We start from the raw sequence: 20,817 nt of genomic DNA, 5'->3' as shown, positions 1-20,817 counted from the left end.
GGGATGGAACTGGGAATTTTTTCTCTGACACAATCCAAGTTTTCTGCTTGCTGTGCTTACTTTGCCCAAGGACAGGAGGTTGAAATTCCCAGGAAAAAATGGGATTTGGGAGCTTTTCCCCCACAACAACAGAGGTTGGCAGCTTGTGTTTATCTGATGAGACAAAAGGAGCAAAAAGGGAGGAGGAAAAACACTTGGAGAACTTCCCTGCTTGAAAACTGAGTATTTTTTTTTTTAAAAACCAACCTCATATTTTCAATTATTAAAAAAAAAATAACCCAGATTAACAGACATCAGGTCTAATATTCAGATTAAAAGGTGAAATGTGAACAGCCAAGCCCCAAAATGACAAAAACCACACCTGAGGTGCAACTGTAGAAGTGACTGTAAATAGTCCAGCTAAGGCTCTTTTTTTCCCCCACAGAATTCCCAAAATCAGGCTGATTTCAGATACAGACTTTTTGTTTTTTGCAGCTTTTCCAGCTCCACGTGGAATTTGGGATTTCACATTCCTCCCCTTGGGTGGCACTGCAGGAACAGAGACCTCCAAAGGTGGCACCACGCCTGTGCCAAGCCCAATAAATGACATTTTTCACCCCAAAAGCAGTGACAGACCCCCCCCCGGATGTGGCATTGCCACCAGCCCGTTCCCCTGAGGAAAAGCAGCCACGTTTGTACAAAAAAAGGGGAATTTTCCCCCAATTCCAACTTCTGCTGCCACAGCTTTTGGGAATTCTTCCCAATCCAGCAGAAGCCTGGAGCTCAGGCTTTGGTTTGCCTGCCAGATGTGGCACTCAGGGACATTCCTGGGGGTTTTTTTGGGTGTAAAACACATTTTTGAGGGTTAAACTCCATTTTTTGTGTGTTAAAACACAATGATGGAGATTAAAACCCATTTTGGGGGGCTAAACACATTTTTTTGTGTGCTAAAACCCCTTTTGGGGGGTTAACCCCATTTTCTCCACAGCAGAACTCCATGAAAATCCCATTTTTGAGGGAATTTAGCTGCCAGTTGAGTTCAGGCCAGAAAAAACCCCAGAATGTGGCACAGAAATTGGAGTTCCAGGGGCAGCAGAGGGAGGAATTGAGGAGAATTTCAATGTTTTTCCAGCAGGAGCAGCTCTGGGATGCTCCAGGCCACTCAAGGGTGCTGTACCTGTTCTCCTGGAGATGGAGCAGGATTTTTAGGGATTGAGGGGTGTTGATCCAGGGGGATTCTCCTGTTTCATTCCTCTTTGATAGGGGATGAATGAACAGCATCAAACTTCATCATTTCTTTTCTTTTTGGAGCCAAAAAGACACTCAAAACCCAAGGTTCTGCCCAAATTCTGAACTGCCCAGCTCCTCCAGGAGGTCTTCCAAACATCTTGCTCTGATCCCATTCCTGCCCTGATCCCATTCCTGCCTTGTGCTCTCATCCCATTCCAGCTCTGATCTGATCCCATCCCATCCCTGATCCCTGATCCCATTCCTGCTGTGATCCCATCCCTGCCCTAATCCCTGACCCCATCCCTGCCCTGATCCCATCCCTGCTCTTTTCCCATTCCAGCCCTGATCCCATCCCTGCTCCATTCCAGCCCTAATCCCACCCCTGCCCTGATTCCATCCCAGCTGATCCCATCCCTGCCCTGATCCCATCCCTGCCCTGATCCCATCCCTGCCCTGATCCCATCCCTGATCCCATCCCATCCCTGCCCTGATCCTATCCCTGATCCCATCCCTGCCCTGATCCCATCCCATCCCTGCCATGGTCCCACATCCCTCCCCTGATCCCATCCCTGATCCCTGATCCCATCCCTGATCCCTGCCCCATCCCTGATCCCTGATCCCATCCCTGATCCCTGATCCCATCCCTGATCCCTGCCCATCCCTGCAGTTTCCCCACAGACCAGGGGATGATGAATCCCCCAAGTTCCCCGAAGCAGCTGGGAGTGTTTCCCCTCGTGGGAATGTCACTTTTGTGTCCTTGTCACTGGTTTTGGGTGGCAAACACCTGAGTTTGGAGTTGTTTTTCTGGGATTCCTGCTTTGTCCTGCAGCGTTCTCTGAGTGTAGAAGAGGATGTAGGCCTGGGTCTTGCACACCTCCTCCACGCTACATACATTCAGTTTGGAGTCATTGCAGTGCACCCAAAAACCTGGGAAAAAAGGGAAAAAAACCTCTTAGCTGAGGCAGGATCCCTCTGGATTTTGGAACTGCTCACAGGAAACATCCACAGGAGAAAAGGCACCTCTGTCTTTTTCTCTAAGCTGGAAAATGGTTTTAACATCACTTTAAATATAATTTTTATATATATAGAATTTTAATATAATTGTTTAAATATATTTGAATATAATTTTATATAAAGGTAAAATATAGTTTTTAATATAATTTAAAATATATAATTTTAATATAATTTTAACATAGAATTTTAAATATAGTTTTTAAAATATAATTTTTTGGGGTGCTTTAGAAATATCAAATCATCATTTAATCAACCCAGAAGCTCAATTATGCAGCCAAAAATTCCCAATTTGTGCAGCCAGGAAGGCAGAGCCCGTGCTGATCCAGCTGCTGGGATCTCCCAGCCCCCTGCGGATGTTGCTCATGAATAGTTCCTGTTTTTCCAGCCTCAAAACACTTTCTGTTCATCTCCTCAATCCCCAGGATCCTGAGCAAACCCAGCTGCAGCAACTCTGGCAGAATGAAGAATTCCCACCATTCCCGAGAAAAACAAAACAAAAAAAAAAAACAAAAAAAAAAAAAAAAAAAAAAAAGGAATACAACGGGGAAAAACAAACTACTGAAGGGCAAGGAGTGGATCCCAAGGAAGTGGAATTCCAAAGGAGGGAAAAGCCAGGGAATGCTGAGGAAGGGGAGAGGGTTGGGAGGGGTTTGCCTCACGCACCTCCCTCCGTGTTGTAGCAATAGGCTGTGTAGTGTCCCGAGCCAAACCCCTTGCCGTGATGCATCACCACAGCCGAGAGGTCATAGACACAGGTCTCGGTGGCAAGGGAGGGCAGAGAGTCCCTGCAGCAGTAAGGTTCCATGTTTAATACCTGCTCAAAGAGGACATGGACCCCGATCTTCTCGCGGTGATTGCGCTCAGACCACCTGCGAACACAAATCCTGCGCTCAGGGGGCTCAGTGACATCAAAACGGGGGTTTGGAAATGAAATCTTCTGTAAAAAACACCCAAACACTCAAATCTCACATTCAGGGTGCTCAGCAGAACCAAATCTGGGGGGTTTTGAACTAAAATTCACTGCAAAAACCTCCCAAACACACAAATCTCACACTCAGTGCTCAGTGACACCAAATCCGGGGGCTTTGAACTAAAATTCACTGCAAAAACCTCCCAAACACACAAATCCCACACTCAGGGGTGCTCAGTGCCACCAAATCTGGGGGTTTTGAATGAAAATTCCCTGCAGGAAGCCCCCAAACACACAAATCCTGTGCTCAGGGGTGCTCAGTGACATCAAAACGGGGGTTTGGAAATGAAATCTTCTGTAAAAAACACCCAAACACTCAAATCTCACATTCAGGGTGCTCAGCAGAACCAAATCTGGGGGGTTTTGAACTAAAATTTCCTGCAAAAACCTCCCAAACACACAAATCTCACACTCAGTGCTCAGTGACACCAAATCCGGGGGCTTTGAACTAAAATTTCCTGCAAAAACCCCCCAAACACACAAATCCCACACTCAGGGTGCTCAGTGACACCAAATCTGGGGATTTCATCCCAAAATCTGCCCCCCACACAAATTCTGCACTCAGGGTGCTCAGTGCCACCAAATCTGGGGGTTTTGAACCAAAATCTCCTGCAGGAAACCCCCAGCACACAAATCCCACAACTCAGGGTGCTCAGTATCACCAAATCCAGGGGTTTCACCCCAAAATCTCCTTTTGCTATTAATAATTTTTATTTTAGGTGGGGTGTCCCCCTGCCATTGATATTTTTTGTTCCAGGTGGGGTATTTTGGATATTTTTTGTTTCAGGTGGGGTATTTTTGAGGCAGATTTCTCCTCTGACCACCTTTAAAACCCTCAGCCCTACCCATAAACCCCCCCACACCCACCCTGACCACTTCAGAGTCTTCTCCTCATCTTTTGAGCTTTTTCTGCTTTCTGTTCCACAGGTAAACAGCCAATACTGGCACTGAATTCTCTCAATCTCCCACCTTTCACTCAGCTTACTGACTTCTCCTTCCAAGCTGCCTGCAAACTCGATTAAAACCCAAAGAAATTAAGAATTAAAGGCACAAAACATTAAATTATGGCAGAAAAAATCCCTGAAAAACGTGCAACACAAGGGGGTTTCATCAATCTGATGGCTCAGAAGTTACACAGCCGCTTTTAGCAGGAACTGAGGGTGTTTAAAGGCCCATTTTTGGTCACTTTTTCCCCAAAATCCAGGGCTCAGTGCCTCACCTGAAGCGTTTAAGGTGCAGCCGGAGGACCTGAGGTAGTCTGTAGATCAGCAACTGCTTCTTAGCTTCACTCAGAACAAGAGGTTTGGGAGAAGATTTTCGCCTTTTACCTGCCAAAAAAAAAAAAAATCCAAAAAACCCTCAAGGCAAAGATTACCAGGATCCTGTTAATTCCCCCAAGAGAAAAACCAGCACAAGGTGAAATCTTTATTTTTTTTTTTTTTCCAGCACGGGGATGGTCACAGGAATAAACATTTCAGAATTTCTGTGAGGTCCAAACTCTCCCTTCTCCTCATCACACAAACATTTGTCACCTCTGAGTGACAAATCAGAGATTTTTTTTCCTGTTGGAATAACACCAGGAATGTTGAGCCAAAGATTTCCTGGGCTGCAGGTGAATTCCAGCTCCCAAATCTTCAATATTTTTATTCTCTCTGCTGCTTTGAGCTCCTCACAGAAGCGTTTAAAAAAATGCTCCCAGCAACAGCAAAGCTGGAAAAGAGGAAGAATTCCTCCCTCCTCTTCCCAGGAAAGGCTGGAGCAGAAGGGGCCAGGTGGCTGTCAGAGATCCCAATTAGCACTGCACCTGTTAATTGGATTTGTGCAGCCCCAGCTCCTGCAGCAGCTCTGGCAGCAGTGTCCTCACTGCTCCTTGCACTTGGGGCCTTTTCCCTGACTCTTTCCAGCTGGAAAATGCTTCCTGAGCCATGCAGAATTCCTTAAAAGTCTTTCAGAATTCCTTAAAAGCCTCTTCAGAATTCCTCAGCCATGTAAATTCCTTAAAAGCCAATCAGAATTCCTTAAAAGCTATTTAAAATCCCTGAGCCATCTAGAATTCCTTAAAGGCCATTTAGAATTCCTTTAAAATCATTCAGAATTCCTTAAAAGCCATTTAAAGTCTCTTAATGATCTAGAATTCCTGAGCCACTCAGAATTCTTTAAAAGTCATTCAGAATTCCTTAAAAGCCACTTAAGAATTCCTCAGCCATTTAAATTCCATAAAAGCAATTTAGAATTCCGTAAAAACCACTCAGAATTCCTTAAAAGCCATTTAGAATTCCTTAAGTCATTCAGAATTCCTTAGAAGCCATTTAAAATCTCATAGTGATCTAGAATTCTTGAACCATTTAGAATTCCTTAAAAGCCATTCAGAATTCCTCAAAAGCCATTTAGAATTCCTTAAAAGCAGAATTCCTCAGCCATTTAGAATTCCTTAAAAGCCACTTAAAAACTCTTAGTGATCTAGAATTCCTTAAAAGCCACTCAGAATTCCTTAAAAGCCATTTAATTCTGAAGCATTAAAATCAATTTTCTTTCTTTTTCCTCCCAGAGAACCAAAGCAAACCGAGTTAAGACGAAGCTGAACTCTCCCAATTTCTGGGGCAGGATTTATTCCAGCCTCTGTTCCAATCACATCCACTCAGGGATTATTTCCCAGCGCTGTGGGAAGATTCCCCAGCCCTGCAGGAGTGTCCCTGGCAGGGGACAGTGCCAGGGGGTGGTGGCACTCACTGTTGCACTGGTCACAGGCGTAGATCCTCCCCTCCAGGGCTTCTGTCTCGGTGAATTTGGCCAACATCTCAGTGAGCAGGCACTCAGCCTGGGGCACGGGCAGGATCCCCTTCTCCAGGGAATGGTACCGCTCTGGGAATTCCAGGGAAAGGTCCCAGAAGGGCTCCACAGTGTTGGATTTGTAGTTGCACGTCCTGCAGGTGACCTGGGACAGGGACACAGGGACACACAGCTGGAGTCTGAAACGCAGGGAATTCTCACAACTTTGGGCTTTTGGGCCTTCCTCAGTTGGAAGTGGGACAAAAGGGTCATCAAATGTGACTGCTGGCCTTGCACAGGACACCCCAAATTCCCCACGTTTGCATCCGTCCATGTCTCACAGGAGGTGTCACTGCTCCAGCCTCGGGGGCAAAAAGCATGGAAACACAAAGGAAAACCACAAGGAAAAGGATTTTAGAGCTGCAATGTGAATTTGAAATGTTCTTGTAGGGTTATGGGATAGCCCCAGTTGGAAGAGGGACAAAAGGGTCATCAAATGTGACTGCTGGCCCTGCACAGGACACCCCAAATTCCCCACTTTTGCATCTACACATGTCTCAAAGGAAGTGTCACTGCTCCAGCCTTGGGAGGCAAAAAACCACAAGGAAAAGGATTTTAGAGCCGTGACACTCATTTGAAATCTCATTGCAGAGTCATTGAAAGGGTCAGGATCATCAAATCTGACTCTTGGCCCTGCACAGGACACCCCAAATTCCCCATGTTTGCATCCATCCATGTCTCAAAGGAAGTGTCACTGCTCCAACCTTGGGGGCAAAAAAATAACAAGGAAAAGGATTTTAGAGCTGTGACACTCATTTGAAATCTTCTTGTAGGGTCAGTGGTAGGGTCAGGATCATCAAATGTGACTCCTAATCTTGCACAGGACACCCCAAATTCCCCACATTTGCATCCATCCATGTCTCAGGAGGAATCACTGCTACAGTCTTGGGAGGCAAAAAAGTTTAGAATTAAACCCAGGAATTGATCTGAGACCTTGCTAGAAGCAAGAACGTGGATTTATAGTTTAAAGCAGAGACAGGTTAAGTAGAGGAAAGTTTAGAGTTTTGGAGTACAGTACTGTAGGTTTGTGTGTCATAACATGATTGGCTCAGAAAGCTTACACTGAGCATAAAGCCATAAGAGAGAAAAAAAAAAAAAGGGAAAGGCATCTTAAAAACACATTCAAAGCCTAAAAGCTCAGGACTCAACATATTCAAAGCCCAAAACCTCAGGACTGAACATATTCAAAGCCTAAAAGCTCAGGACTAGACACATCCAAAGCCTAAAAGCTCAGGGGCTCAGGACTTCTGTGCTTGTGCAGGTCTCATCCAGAAGTGGCACAACTGAAGTGAATTTGTGCTAAATGTGACGAGGATGGAAATGGTGGCAACTTATGGGATTTTTTCCTCAGGATTTGGGAATTCCTAAGAGACTCCTAAATGGGATCCTCAACGTGCAGAGCCTTTGCTCCTCGGTGTGAACAGCTCCAGGGGATCCCTGTGGAAAAGCAACTCCATACCTGGCTGAGCAACTGTCCGTGGAAAATGGTGTTGACCACCTTGAGGACCTGCTTGGTGAGCTTCCTCTGCGAGAAGGGGATGAGGATCCTGCGCCTGCTGCCCTCGGACTCCAGCTCCTGCTGCACCTTGTCCAGGAGCTCGCAGAGGAACTCCTGCGCGTCCTGCTGGTCGTAGCCGCGGAACGCCGGGATCAGGCTCCACACGGAGTGCAGCATGGCAAACGGGGACACCAGGGCCCACTTGCCAGACCACATCACCCTGAACAGGGTGTGCAGCTCGTGGCACAGGGAGATGTGCTTCGAGCTGGGCTCCTTGGGCTGGATGAGCTCCAAGCTGCGGCTGATGGAGGAGCCCCCGTTCAAGCCGGCCGGAGAGCTCTGCGTGCCGGACGAGCCCACCTTGTCAGGCTTCCCTGGCTCGTTAGCAGCAGCCCCGTTTGCCAGCTTGCCAGGCATCCTGGCTCTCCCGTTCACAGTTTTAGCTAAAAGTTCTTCAGTTTCACAGAGATCAAGAGTCAAGAAACATTCTCGGAACTTCTGGAGGTGGCTGAGCACCTGCAGGATGGAGTTCATGTAACAAGTGTTGCCCAGGTTCCTCAGCCCCGTCACCCCGGGCGTCATCAGGGGCTGCCGCCGGATGGAGTAGAACTGCTTCAATCTGCTGCTCTGCACCTGCCTTGAGGTAGGGGAAGCTGTGGCCACCTCCCTGAATTTCCTTGGGATCAAGCTCTCCCTGTGCACGTGGGACAGCAGCCTGGCACTCTTCCTCGGCGGAGTGCTGGCCAACTCCTCCAGGAGCTGCCTCTTCATCTCCTGCCGCCGCTGCCGAGCCGCCTCCTTCTTCTTCTCCAGCTCCTCCATCTGTTTTTTCTCCTTCAGTTTCAGCTGTCCCCGGGAGCTCTTGTGGAACCAGGTGCGCAGAGCCCTCGCCAGCAGGGCCTGGCGCCGGTGCCACAGCGCCGTGAGCATCTGGGACTGGCCCTGGGGGCTCCTCCTCCTCCAGGCGTCCTCGGCCAGCGCCATGGAGCGCAGCGTCCTCCCGCTCCTCTGCCCCTTGATGGCCGACAGGGAGCTCCTCAGCAGCTTCAGGTCGCCCTCGGGGTTGTCGTTGAGGACGTAATCCTGGCAGAGGTAACAGAAGACGTAGAGCTCGTGCACTTCCATGGCCAAGGGGTGCCGGGTCTCCTGGAAGTGCCTCAGGGCGTGCTCCTCGATGTAGCGCCCGCAGGCCACGTGGGAGCACTTGAGGCAGGCCCAGAGCGACTCGGTGGTGTGGCAGTCCACGCACTGCCACTTCTGGGGGTTCAGGATCGAGTGGTCCTGGGCGAGTCGTAGCCGCCCCACATGTTTGCATCGATCCATGTCTCACAGGAGGAGTCGCTGCTCCAACCTTGGGGAAAAACACAAGGGAGAGGTGTTTAGAGCTGTGACATGGATCTGAGATCTCATTGTAGGGTCATTGGAAGGGTTAGGATCATCAAATCTGGTTCCTGGCCCTACACAGGACACCCCAAATTCCCCACATGTTTGCATCGATCCATGTCTCACAGGAGGAGTCGCTGCTCCGACCTTGGGGGAAAAACACAAGGGAGAGGGTTTTAGTGCTGTGACATGGATCTGAGATCTCATTGTAGGGTCAGGATCATCAAATCTGATTCCTGGCCCTGCACAGGACATCCCAAATTCTCCCTGTTTGCATCCATCCATGTCTCACAGGAGGTGTTGCTGCTCCGACCTCGGGGGGAAAAACACAAGGGAAAGGGTTTTAGAGCTGTGACACTCATTTGAAATCTCCTTGTGGGGTCAGTAGAAGGGTTAGCACCATCAAATCTGACTCTTGGCCCTGCACAGGGCATCCCAAATTCTCCCTGTTTGCATCGATCCTTGTCTCACAGGAGGAGTCGCTGCTCCGACTTTGGGGGGAAAAGAACACAAGGGAAAAAGGGTTTTAGACACTGGATATGGAGTTTAAAGTTATACACTGAAGAATTACAGGATTATAAATGTATGAAAAGCTGAAATCCTAAGGCATGAGTTTGATAGAAGATCCCCAGTGAATTGTGGATCCTTTTCCCAGTCCCTCCAAGGCTCTGGAGCAGGAAGGAGGGGTCAGACCCAGGTTACTCACGGGGTGCACTCACACATCCTCTCCTACGCCATGGAGTTTAGAGTTATACACTGAAGAATTACAGGATTATAAATGCATGAAAAGCTAAAATCTTAAATCTTGGTTTGACAGAAGATCCCCAGTGAATTGTGGATCCTTTTCCCCGTCCCTCCAAGGCTCTGGAGCAGGAAGGAGGGGTCAGACCCAGGCCGCTCATGGAGTGCACTCACACATCCTCTCCTCCACCACTGACGAATTACAGATTATAAATGTATGAAAAGCTAAAACCCTAAGTCTTGGTGTGATAAAAGATCCCCAGTGAATTGTGGATCCTTTTCCCAGTCCCTCCAAGGCTCTGGGGACAGAAGGAGGGGTCAGAGCCAGGTTACTCACGGGGTGCAGCTCACACATCCTCTCCTCGGCCACGCCGTGTCGCGGGCGTGCAGCAGCCCCATCATCCTCCCACGGATCCCGGAGAATTTAATTACTGGGAAGTCCTCACTGCCAGGCAGCTTCAAAGCCCTGGAGAGAGAGGGGAAAATATCCTGGTGATGCACAGAAACCAAGCCTGGAACGCTGGCAGGTGCAGCATTAACTCCTCAGTGCAGAACTCATTCATCCCAGAAATAATTCTCTGGAATTACCCCCAGGATCCTGAATTCTCAGATGTTGAGACACGTCACACACAAAATTCCATTCCATTTCATTCTCTGCTTTCATTTCTTTTTATTTGAGCAGGCTGTAAAAATCTGCTGATCACATGGAGCCTCTTCATGGTTGAGGCTTTTGTAGTGGATGACCCAACATATGGCAGAGGGGAAAAATGGGAGTCAAAAAAAAAAAAACAAACAGGAGGAAAAAATGTGGCCCTCCTGTGATCACTTGGATTTTTGGCTGCTTTGATTGCCTGGTGAGAGACAGGGGGAGGAGAAGGGGGAAAGATTAAAAAAAGAAAAGCTGTGCTCAGTTAAATTTCAGTTCTAGGTGCTTTTTCAAACAATAAAAAGGAAGCAATGAGGAGTTGGCAGGTGCAAAGTGCAACAAAATAACCAAAAGGAGAGGAAAATGGGAAAAATGGGGGAAAAACAGAGGTGGAAGAGAATGGAAAAATGGATCTGAATGAAGTTAGTTACACGGGGGTCTGGCACACAGAATATGGGGTTAAAACATCATTTTATGAGGTGCAAAGTTGAACACTTGCCAAAGCTCTGAGGCAGGGATTGAGGCCTCACCTGCATGGGCGGGCAGGGAGCTGGCCAGGTGAAGGAAATGCATTTTTAGTGGCCCCAAATGACACAAATTTGCTTTAATTACCACCGTTATCAGTGCTATTGCTGTGGAGGATGGAATCTCTTAGAGGAAAAATCAAAGCTCTTCAGTTTTTTCTCCTGGACTCCACTGAAAGCTCAAGTGGCCACTTCAGCACCCAAAGAACCACGGAGGTTTTTATTTAAACCAGCTCAGAAATTCCCACATTTCCCTTGGCCTGGGCTCATTCCTCTCTCAAATCCCAAGATGTGGAAAGGATTTTGGAAATCCTCACCTAAACAAAGGATTGGTTTGGTCTCTTTTTTTCCAAGTTGGAAAAATCCCTTCCTCACCTTTTTCCCCCTCTTTCCTCTTAATTTTCCTCCTCAGGTGTGGATATAAAAATCATGGAATTTTATTCAGAATCCTCAACCTCAAGTGAGAGCAAGTGACAGAAATTCCAGCTTGCAGGAGTGCAGACACTGTGGTAACATTGACAGCCTTCATTTACATAAAAGAATACTAATTATGTTGTATCATCAACATCTGTGATTCTGCTCACTGCCATATGCGACAGTGTGGGGAATTTAACCCTTCAGCCTCCCCAGCACACCACATTTGTACTTTGGAACAAAAAACAGGCCTGAAAGACAGAATTTTTTAGGGATTCATCAAACAGCTGGTTGCTCGTGGGCTCTGTGAAGTGTGATTTTCAAAAAACGTTGAATTTCTCCTCAGTTCCAAAGGAGGAAGAGCTGCTGGGTTCTCCCAGGAAATCACTCCCACCGCAGATCCAGGGAATTACAAAAAATAAAAATCAGATTAAGGAATCCTGTGTGACAATGCAGGAGATAAATCAGCAGCTTTTTGTCAAATGCTTTGGCTTTTCCTGTGCTGGGCCAGGAGATTTCCTGCTTGGAAAAGAGAAGGGATTCCAAACACCTCAGCCAGCTGACAAAGCAGCTTTGTTACATCTAAATTCAGGAATTCTCAGCACAAAAGCACCTTTGATGCTGCATTTGATATTCCCCTTTTCTCTTTAGGTATCCACAGATAATTCCCTTACAAATCCAAGCCATAATTCCACATCTGAAAGTCAGGAAGGAATTGTGTTTATTTAACCCCAAACCACTTGAATGAGAGGTTTTTCCTCGAAAGTGAAGCTTCTCCACCCACCACACTTCAGAGTTCTTCACATTCAACATTTCTCTTGCTGACTCAGATTTTTGACTCTTTCCATGAAAAAAAAAAAAAAAAAAAAAGGATTGGAATAAATTCTCACATGTTCCAAAGGCAGCTGGAGCAGCTGCAGGTCCAGCTCTGCACCCCCCACACACCACAGAGTGAAATAAATCCCTGGAAAAGCTGGCACAGGAGTAAGGAGAGAAGTTTTCCTATTTTTCCACATGCACACAAACACTTTGTGACAATCTCCTCCTGGGAACAGAGCTGCAGCTCCCAGTGGGAATTCCAAGGCTGGGATTAAAGGGGAACAGGATTTGTGAGTCAGGAGCTGTAAACACAGGCACGAGGTGAGGGAAAAACAAACCTCAAAACAAACCTAGCTGAGATCACAGGGCTGGAGCTGCCCCAGAAATCCCAAATTGGATGGGACAAGCCATGAGCAACACCAGGATTTAAGGATGGGGAATGAACACCTTGGATTTCAAAAGCTCTGGAAAGAAACACTCAGAGCTCTGCTCTTTGTAATTATCAGGTTTAACTCTTGGGTTTGCTGCTATTTTTTTTCCCCATAAAAGCTGATTTTAAAGCATCTCTATAAATTCTTCCTTTTCTCACCTATTTAGATCTTTTCCAGAGAAGGAATGGGGAGGGAAAAGAGGGAGAAGGGAAAAAAAGGGAGAAGGAAAAAAGGGGAGAAGGGAAAAGAAAGAGGGAGAAGGAAAAAGAGGGAGAAGGGAAAAAGAGGGAGAAGGGAAAAAGAGGGAGAAGGAAAAAGAGGGAGAAGGGAAAAAAAAGGGAGAAGGAAAAAAGGGGAGAAAGGAAAAGAAAGAGGGAGAAGGGAAAAAGAGGGAGAAGGGAAAAGAAAGAGGGAGAAGGAACCACTTGGTTGCTCTACATGGAGGTGGGGAAGAAAAAGAGGAAGAAGGAATCACGTGGAGCACTGCAATCCATTAAAGATGAGTAAAACTGAAAAAAAAAACCCAGGGAATAAAAGCAAAATAGGGGTATTAGTTCAGCTAGTAACATTTTAGAGGCTATTTGAAAACTTCTCACCTTGTAAATCACTTAAACACTGGGGCAAACCCCACTTTCTTGCCTTGCATGGCTCAGAATCCTGGAAAAAACTCACAGTGAGCTCCTCTAACAGCTCCCAGAACCAAATGCAGCAGAAACAATTTGGCTGCTGCCCCTAAAAGAGAGTTACAAGAAACCACCCGAGCTCATTCTGCTCCTTTGTGCCATTGTTGCACGTTTGGAACCTGATTAAAGCCATCTGCAGGCATCTGGTGACAGCAGCTACTTTCTTTTTCTAAATAAATCTGCAAGAAGCCAAAAAAAAAAAACCAAAACCCAGTCCAGGGGCCAGGAGAGGTGCTGGGTGTTCAACCTTGGAATGCTGCTGCTTTTATTTGTCCAAAAAGTGATTCCAGGATAAATAAGAGCACAAACTGCTGGCAGTCATCTGCCAGGACAGGTGGGAAGCTCAGATTTTTTCACTCATTCCTTCATCCCTCTCCTGGGAATGGCAGAAGTGAAGCAGAGAACCATTGGGAATTGGTGTCACATTAAATAAAGCACATTTGGGGATTTTTTTAAACCATTTTTTTCAGCACTGTAGGAAAAATATTCCTTGGATATTCTTGGTTTCCATCAGAACTACATCAGGGACAGACAGAATTTGGGCAAATCATTGTGACAGGACAAAGGGGATGGCTTCAAAATGAAACAGGGAAGGTTTAGGTTGGATATTGGGAAGAAACTCTTCCCTGGGAGGGTGGGGAGGGCTGGGATGGAATTCCCAGAGAAGCTGTGGCTGCCCCTGGATCCCTGGAAGTGTCCAAGGCCAGGCTGTCCCTGCCCTGGTGAGCTTTAAGATCCCAAACATTTCTGGGATTCCGTGGGAAAGGTTTCAAAATCCTGGATGCAAAAGCCAAGCACTCCCCACCCCAACAAAGCACTTTTTATGTGGAACTCTCCAATTTCTGCAGCAAACACTCCAGAATGGAGACCTGGGGATATCAGAGAGATCTCCAAGAATTCCACAAAAATAAAAACAACTTTTTTCCCCGATTGTTTTCACCTCCCTGTTTGTGAGGCACCAATTACTGAACCACATGTGCAAATGCTAACTTGTAATGTGAGCTGCCCAAAAAATAAAAGGGGAATAAAATCCTGCTCCAACATCCCCATTCCAGCTCTGGCAGGAGCTGTCCCAGGAGGCAACCACGACAAAATCCTTCATTTATGGAATTCCAGAATCACTGGTCACAATCCTTGGACACCTCCAGGGGTGGGGACTCCAAAGCTCCCTGGGCAGCCCCTTCCATGCAGAAATTCCTCCTGCATTCTTCCTTGCTTCACAAAGATATCAGAAATGACAATTTTTCAAGGAAAAGCCCTTCAGATAATTAATATTCTGTTAGAAAATAGGAATTGCTGCTGCAAGGAGGGAGTGGCACCACCACACCCGCTCATCCCCTGTCCTTAGAGACCCTCGTGCTCCAGAATTACTCACTCAGAGCATGGAAACACCCAGGGAAAGAGGCAGAAATCTCATTTTCCTGCTCCTTTTCCAAAAATCCAGCAGGATTTCTTCCCTTTACTCCTCTCCTTCAAACCCTGCTGGGTTCAGACTTGCAAATTTAATCCCTGAGGAGCAACAGTGGCCAGAGAGATTTTCCAGAGAGATTTTTCCAATTATTCTGGAGCTTTTTTCCTGAAAACTCTCAGCTTTCTATCCCAAAATCGCTGCTTTCCCTCTCTCCAGGCTGATACAACTGGCAGCTGGCTACAGGAAAATTAACAAGGAGAAAAGAGGAAGACAAATGCTCCACCTGGATCTCACCAAATCCTGAGAATTCCCAATTTTCCATGCCAGGAGGGAGGTGAGAATTCTACAGGAGGAATTCCTGCTGGATTCAGCTGTTGGAACAGGAACTGGAGGACTCCACACCTCACCCAGCTGTGCCAAACTCCAGCTCTGGAGCTTGAGGAAAATGGGATTTTCCTGCCAGCTTTGCCAGCAAATTCAGGTTTGTGGAGTCCTGACAGTTAATTCCAACTCTACAAGTGTTAAACTCCTCCTGGGAGCTCCCAAAATCCACTCTAGGCTCGAAGCTGGAATTGTCAGGAATGAGTTTTTAAAGAAATACAGAAAAACCCCAACCAAACCCAGGAAAAAAAAGAGTGAAAAAACCCAAAGCACTCAGATTAGGAAAATCCTATTCCCTGCATTGGCAGCATTCCTGGGGGGAACAAAGAGGATTCCTGCAGGATTTGGATGTCTGGATCCTGTCAGGAAGCTGAAGTTGGCAGATTTTGGTCCATCTTTGACTTTAGAGCACAACAAATACAAAAATAAAGAATTTTCAGGTCCAGCCTCCACATCAACCAAACTGCTCCAGGGAACAAAAACCTCTTTTCCTTAAAACTCTGGAATTCTGAGCACTTCAGAAAAAGCTTTAAGGTCTTCAAGGCTGCTTTAAATACAACTTGGGCCTTTGTGCAAACTGGAATGTGCTGTTACCTCACCTGTAGTGAAAAGGGAATTAAATATTCCCATTCCTAAAGGGTGGAATGGATAAAATAACCCAATCCTGCCTTTTTTTGCTGTTCCTGGTGGAAAAAAATCACCTCCCTCTGCTTTTCCTGGTGAATTCCAAGGAGTCAGAGAAGGCACCGAACTCCTTTTGGGTTGGTTGGGAGGGAAATTTATGACTCCACCAAAAGCCTTGGCCTCTTCCAAGAGCTGGAATTCCAACTCCACACAAAGGGCTGCACATGTGTCTTCTATTCACATTCCTGAAGATGCCTGGGAATGGAGCAGGGTTTGGAAATAATCATGGAAAAGGCAAAGAGGAGGTGAAATCTTTCAGTCCACAAAGGGATGAGTTGTTGTGTGTTTGCACTGCCATGTGAGTTTAAGGTTTTTAAAATTTAAAGTATTTTAAAGATGAAATTTGAATATTCTTATTGAGCCACGCTCAGTTTCTCATTGGAGAGATGACTAAAACCTCAAGGAGCTGTATTTTTCATTTCCACCTCTTGATCTCAGCTTCAGAACTCCATTTCCAGGTGAAATATTGTCTCTACATTCCTTAGAGTCACTGAAAACAAACAAACAAGATCCACATCCTCCAGATGCCTGAAAAGGTGGGAATTTCTATTTAATGACCCAGGATGTTAAAAAGCATTGTTAAAATGCTATTTATGTCATAGTTCACAGCTTTCTAAAAGTGAATTTCTCTATTTACTCCAGCACAAAAAAACCCCTTCTTGCCTTTCTTTCCATCCAGGTTTTATTTTTGGGATGGCTTTTGGAAGGGTCAGTAAGCTGGGAAACAGGAGCTGAAGGATGATCTGGGCACTAAAACAATTCACAGCATTCCTGAACAACTCCAGTCCTCCTGGAGCACTCCAACGGGAAGGAATTCCCAGCAATTCCCTGCTGGAACCCACAGCAATTCCCTGCTGGAACCCACAGCAATTCCCTGCCTCTTCCATCTGGAAAAGCCTGAAGCAATTACAGCAAAAGCCCACAACTGGAATTATCAGCCTGGAGCAGGAAAAAGAATTAGAACAGGCTGGGAGCTGAATCTGACTGATAAAAAGTTCTAATTTCACTTTACAACCAGCTTGGCACGACCCAGGAATTCCCAAAGAATTCAGTGTTCACAGGGGTGACAAGAGCAGAGGGTGGGGTCCCAAATCCGGAGGTTTTCCACCCAAACTTCCCTCCTGGAAGAGCTCAGTTAGAGCAGGCAGGGGAGGAACGTTAGGGGCACAAAATCAGCAGCACTGACTCCAAATCTGTTGGAAATTCACTTTTTTTTGTGCCCCCCATCCCCAAACTGTCAGGATTCAGCCCATACCCAGCTTCTTTGTTTCCTTTCACACTTCCCACTGCCCAGGGATCTGTGCCCATGGAATAATAAACCAGGGACAAGTGAAACCAAATCATCCCAAGGTGACAAAGGAGAAGCCTTCCCTCAGATTCCCACTTTTTTTTATCATTCCTTTAAATCACAGCCAGCCACACAAATCCCAAATTTTCCAACTGCTGGAAGCATTTTTGCTTTTCCCACGCTCTTGAACCATTATTATCCCACTAAGCACTTCCCATTTATCAGGAAAACAACACAACCAGAGTTGAGCTTCACGGCAACAGTTCACAGATTATGGATTCAAAATACCAAAAATCAGCCTTTTCACAGGGAAAATCCTACTCCAATCCCCTCCAGCTTCCCAATAACAACAAACCCAGCATCACTCTGGACCTGATCACCTTAAAGGTCTTTTTCAGTTTCAACCATTTCATGACTGCAGAGCTGGTTATGTTCTGACCTGGAGCACCTTCAGCATTCCCAAATTCTGTCCCAAACCAGGGAATTTCAGTGAAACGAGCCCCAGAGCCCCCCGTGGCACAGGGAGGAGGGGAAGTTTGGCAGCTGCAGCACCTCGGGCTCCTGTGGCAGCAGAGGAATCCCAGCCTCTGGCAGGATCCCTTTGTGACAGACACAAAGAGGGATTACAGCACAGCGAGCACTTGCTGACTTCTGGGGGCTCCTCTGCTGCTCTTTTTGGAACAAAACTCAGCTCCACGCCGGTGAAATCCCCGCTGGATTAGGAAGGAGCCCATCCTGGGAGCAGATCTGGTCACGGCGAGGTGACAGAGCCATCTCTGAGGCCATAAAGCCCCAGCAGGCTGTGCCTGACTCTCTCCCCAGGCAGAAGGAAAAGAGCATTAAAGAGGAGAGCACAATTCCACAGGCTGGGCTCCGAGCACCTTCAGGATCCCCAGACAAAAATAACACCGGGTTTTCACAGCCCTCTCCATCGTCTGCTTTGCCAATCAATTATTTGGGGTTTTTAACACTAAAAGAGTGAGGCAGAACTGCAGAAATTTTTTTCTGTGGGTTTTACAACAGCAGACAATTTTCTGTGGGTTTTATAAATTGGTAAAAAAGAGGAAATCACAGCCATTTATCCAATTTATCCCAGAGCAGAGAGGGTTTTGGTGTTTGATTTGTCTGCCCAGCAAACCCCAAGGTGCTCAATGGGATTTCTGTACAGGATCCATAAGAATTCCCACATTCCCACATGGAGAGACTGCTGTGTGCCCAGCTCTGGAAATAGAAAATCTCTGAGCCCTCCACTTGGATCCTGGGGCTCCACCAAGGGCTTCTGTGTTTTCTTGCCAACAAAGAATTAAGGGATTTACACATCCTCTTCCCCTGCTCAGCTGCTGGGCCTGGTTTGTGCTGGGAAAAGCCAATCCCTGCTCTTCCTCAGTGTCCAAACAGAGATTTGAAGTAAATAAAACTAAACTGGTTAAAAATAAAATAAAACTCAAATTTGTCTTTTCAGCCCCAGCCTCGCCCGAGGTTTGTGCCTCTATTTTTTGGTACAAAAAGAAGAATTTCACTTGTACAAATCTACCTTTCCCTGATGGAATGATCCCTGATTTGCATATTAGGCTGAAATCCTTTTTTTATTTGTGAACTGCAGGATGTGAGTGGTGCCTTTGTCCTGCCCCCAAGCCGAGGTGGAAGCAGGACCCCGATTTGTGAACTCTCAGGTTGTTAATCTTCCTTAAGAGCTGCAGATCAAGCCAGGCCCCATCCTGCAGCATCTGTTATTTTAATAAATTATCCTCCTAAGAGGTTAAAGTTCATCCCTTCAATTTGTCCTCAGATGAAACAACAACAGGACAAGGAGAGTAAAGAGGGAGAGGTGAATTTGGGTTTGATGCCACAAAAAGCTGTTCCTAAACCCTTCCAATTTTAGGATAAACAGGATATTTCCTTCCTTATTCTGATTTATTTCCACATGACCCAAACCAGCAGGTCCAACCGTGCTGGGAAGTGCAGGAAAAGAACACAACCAATTCCAAAGGAGATTTTTTTTTCCCCTTTTGAAAGCCACTTGCTGTTTCCACTCTCCATCATGAATATTTTATTTCCTCCAAATAAACTCTGGTGAGCAGGATCTCCATGCCTGCTCTGCTGCAGGTGAATTAACTATTCTTAGTTAAATAGATTTGCTTCTAGTCTTAGTCTGATGACAGATGAACTCCTGACTGGTGGGATTATGGATTTACCTCTGGAACTAAATCACTTTTGAATCTGAGTTATAGCTATTAGTTCTTTCTAGCTCAGCTGAACAGCTTTTAGTGCCTCCTTTGTGTTTTTGAAAGAATGATTAAACATCATTAAATCCAAGCTCAGGGCTCTTTCTCACAACTCCAGGGAATAAACAGCTGATTTCAGGGGTTTTTTAAAGAATAACACAGTTTTACATGGATTTTTTTTTTTCAGCATAATTAATGCCATTCTAATAATGGCATTTTTTCAGCATAATTAATGCCATTTTCTTCTAAATCTAGAATGTTTTTGTGATCTACACCACCCCCCAAACAATTATTTCCTTTAAAATCCAAGTTATTCAGCGATTCCAGCCTTGTGAGGGGATTCCTGAGGATGCTCTTTTTTCCTTTGGCATTTCAGTCAGCAAACTCCCTCAAACTGCTGCAAAGCCACCTCCTCAGCCAGAATCTTTCTTTAAATAGTCCATTTGTCACGACTGACACGTTACACAAGACACATTTCAGAGGAACTTGGAGCTGTCACATCCCTGGATTGCAGCTCTCTGTCTCCATTTGGAAAAGCAGCTGAAATCTGAATTACAGAGCCCAGCAGAGAGACGGGAGAAGTGCGAGCGCCGTGGGGAGGAACAAGAAAAGCTCCTGGTTTTCAGCTATTTTTTATTTCCTCAGCAGAGCCAGACTTCACAGTGAATTACAGCATAATTAGCTAATTAAAGGAACTCACCTAGCCAGTGTTCTTTCAAAAATCTCAAGGTAGGTCTCAACAATTTGCTGTTTTCTGAGGGATTTCGGCTGATTTGTCACCAACTGGAGGTGTAACAGCTCACGTGCTCCTCATTATCATCTTGCAAGCTAAAAGCTCATTAAAAACAATTAGGAAAAACATATAAACTTGGCAGCTTTGTGTTCTTTTCTGCCTACTACAGTCACTCCTTAATGCTGTTGCAAAAAGGGATTTTTTTTTCCTTCCACAGCCAGCAGAACAGTGGGTTTTAATCTGAATTTTCCTCAGTGCACCAGGATATCAATTACAGCAAATAGACAAATAATCAGCTTTAGCTCACCTAAAATTCCATCCCAAAGGCACCGGCAAAGGGCAGAATCTCACCTCCAGTTTCACCTCCCCTCCCTTTCAATCTGTTTTGTTTTCATGGGGTGTTCTGGCTGCTCTGTGCTGGAATTCCATGAGCCACAAAAGCCTCACCTGATCCACCTTGGAGCTAAAACCTCCTAAAACCCCAAAGTGAAGAGCATTTGAGGGCACACAGGGAAACACCAACCAACAACCGAGATATTCTCAGCTATGAATGGGATTTTTAAATAATTTCTGTTCAACAATTTGGATTTGCTCAGCATCCTTAGGAGCAAAGGCTCATTAAGGGTTTGACACTAATGAGGGACCTCTTTCTTTCACTGGAATTCAAGGGGGGCTTTTTTCTAGACAAGAGCCTGGGGTGAAAGGTTTGGGAAAGGTGGAGAGGTTTGGGAAAGGGGAAGATTTTGGGAAGGAGTGAAAGGGTTTGGGAAAGGGTGGAGAATTTATGAATATCAGGCTGCTGAGATAAAAACATCTCCCAAGGTTTCGTTCCCCAAAGGGAAAAAAAAAAAAAAAAATTAAAACCCCAGCAACAAACCCAACCCTTGATGAAATATTCAAGCTGAAAACCACAAATGTTGTTGAACAAAGTGAG

At 46.0% G+C, this 20,817-nt stretch overlaps 1 protein-coding gene across 2 annotated transcripts; it reads right to left on the bottom strand.

The window, feature by feature from the left end:
• Positions 1-1,850: 1,850 nt before the first annotated feature.
• On the bottom strand, positions 1,851-19,975 carry USP49 (ubiquitin specific peptidase 49). 2 transcript variants are annotated; one of them, XM_041468291.1, is made up of 7 exons: positions 19,851-19,975; positions 9,982-10,110; positions 7,482-8,871; positions 5,924-6,128; positions 4,413-4,521; positions 2,887-3,092; positions 1,851-2,136 (listed from the first exon to the last, which is right to left on the bottom strand). In XM_041468291.1, the coding sequence occupies exons 3-7, from the start codon at positions 8,841-8,843 to the stop codon at positions 1,970-1,972; spliced, it is 2,049 nt and encodes a 682-aa protein (XP_041324225.1). In that variant the 5' UTR covers positions 8,844-8,871; positions 9,982-10,110; positions 19,851-19,975; the 3' UTR covers positions 1,851-1,969. The 2 variants fall into 2 exon arrangements, with proteins under 2 accessions (XP_041324225.1, XP_041324226.1); XM_041468292.1 differs by lacking the exon at positions 19,851-19,975 and having other exon boundaries at positions 1,962-2,136; positions 3,038-3,092; positions 9,982-12,488.
• Positions 19,976-20,817: the final 842 nt, after the last annotated feature.

This window comes from Pyrgilauda ruficollis, unplaced genomic scaffold, assembly GCF_017590135.1.
Source record: "Pyrgilauda ruficollis isolate IOZ18807 unplaced genomic scaffold, ASM1759013v1 scaffold216, whole genome shotgun sequence".
In the NCBI taxonomy this organism is placed as follows: domain Eukaryota; kingdom Metazoa; phylum Chordata; class Aves; order Passeriformes; family Passeridae; genus Pyrgilauda; species Pyrgilauda ruficollis.
Note: the sequence above shows the minus strand (reverse complement) of the source record. Positions and strands in the feature narration are given on the sequence as shown.

Bases quoted from the DNA above. Each gene is read 5' to 3' on its own strand.
- USP49 (XM_041468291.1), bottom strand. From the start codon at position 8,843: ATGGATCGATGCAAACATGTGGGGCGGCTACGACTCGCCCAGGACCAC. The intron at 3,093-4,412 runs GTGAGGCACTGA...TTGTGTTCGCAG, and splicing joins CTGCACCTTAAACGCTTCAG to GTGGTCTGAGCGCAATCACC. The intron at 2,137-2,886 runs GTGCGTGAGGCA...CTTTTTTCCCAG, and splicing joins TTGCTACAACACGGAGGGAG to GTTTTTGGGTGCACTGCAAT.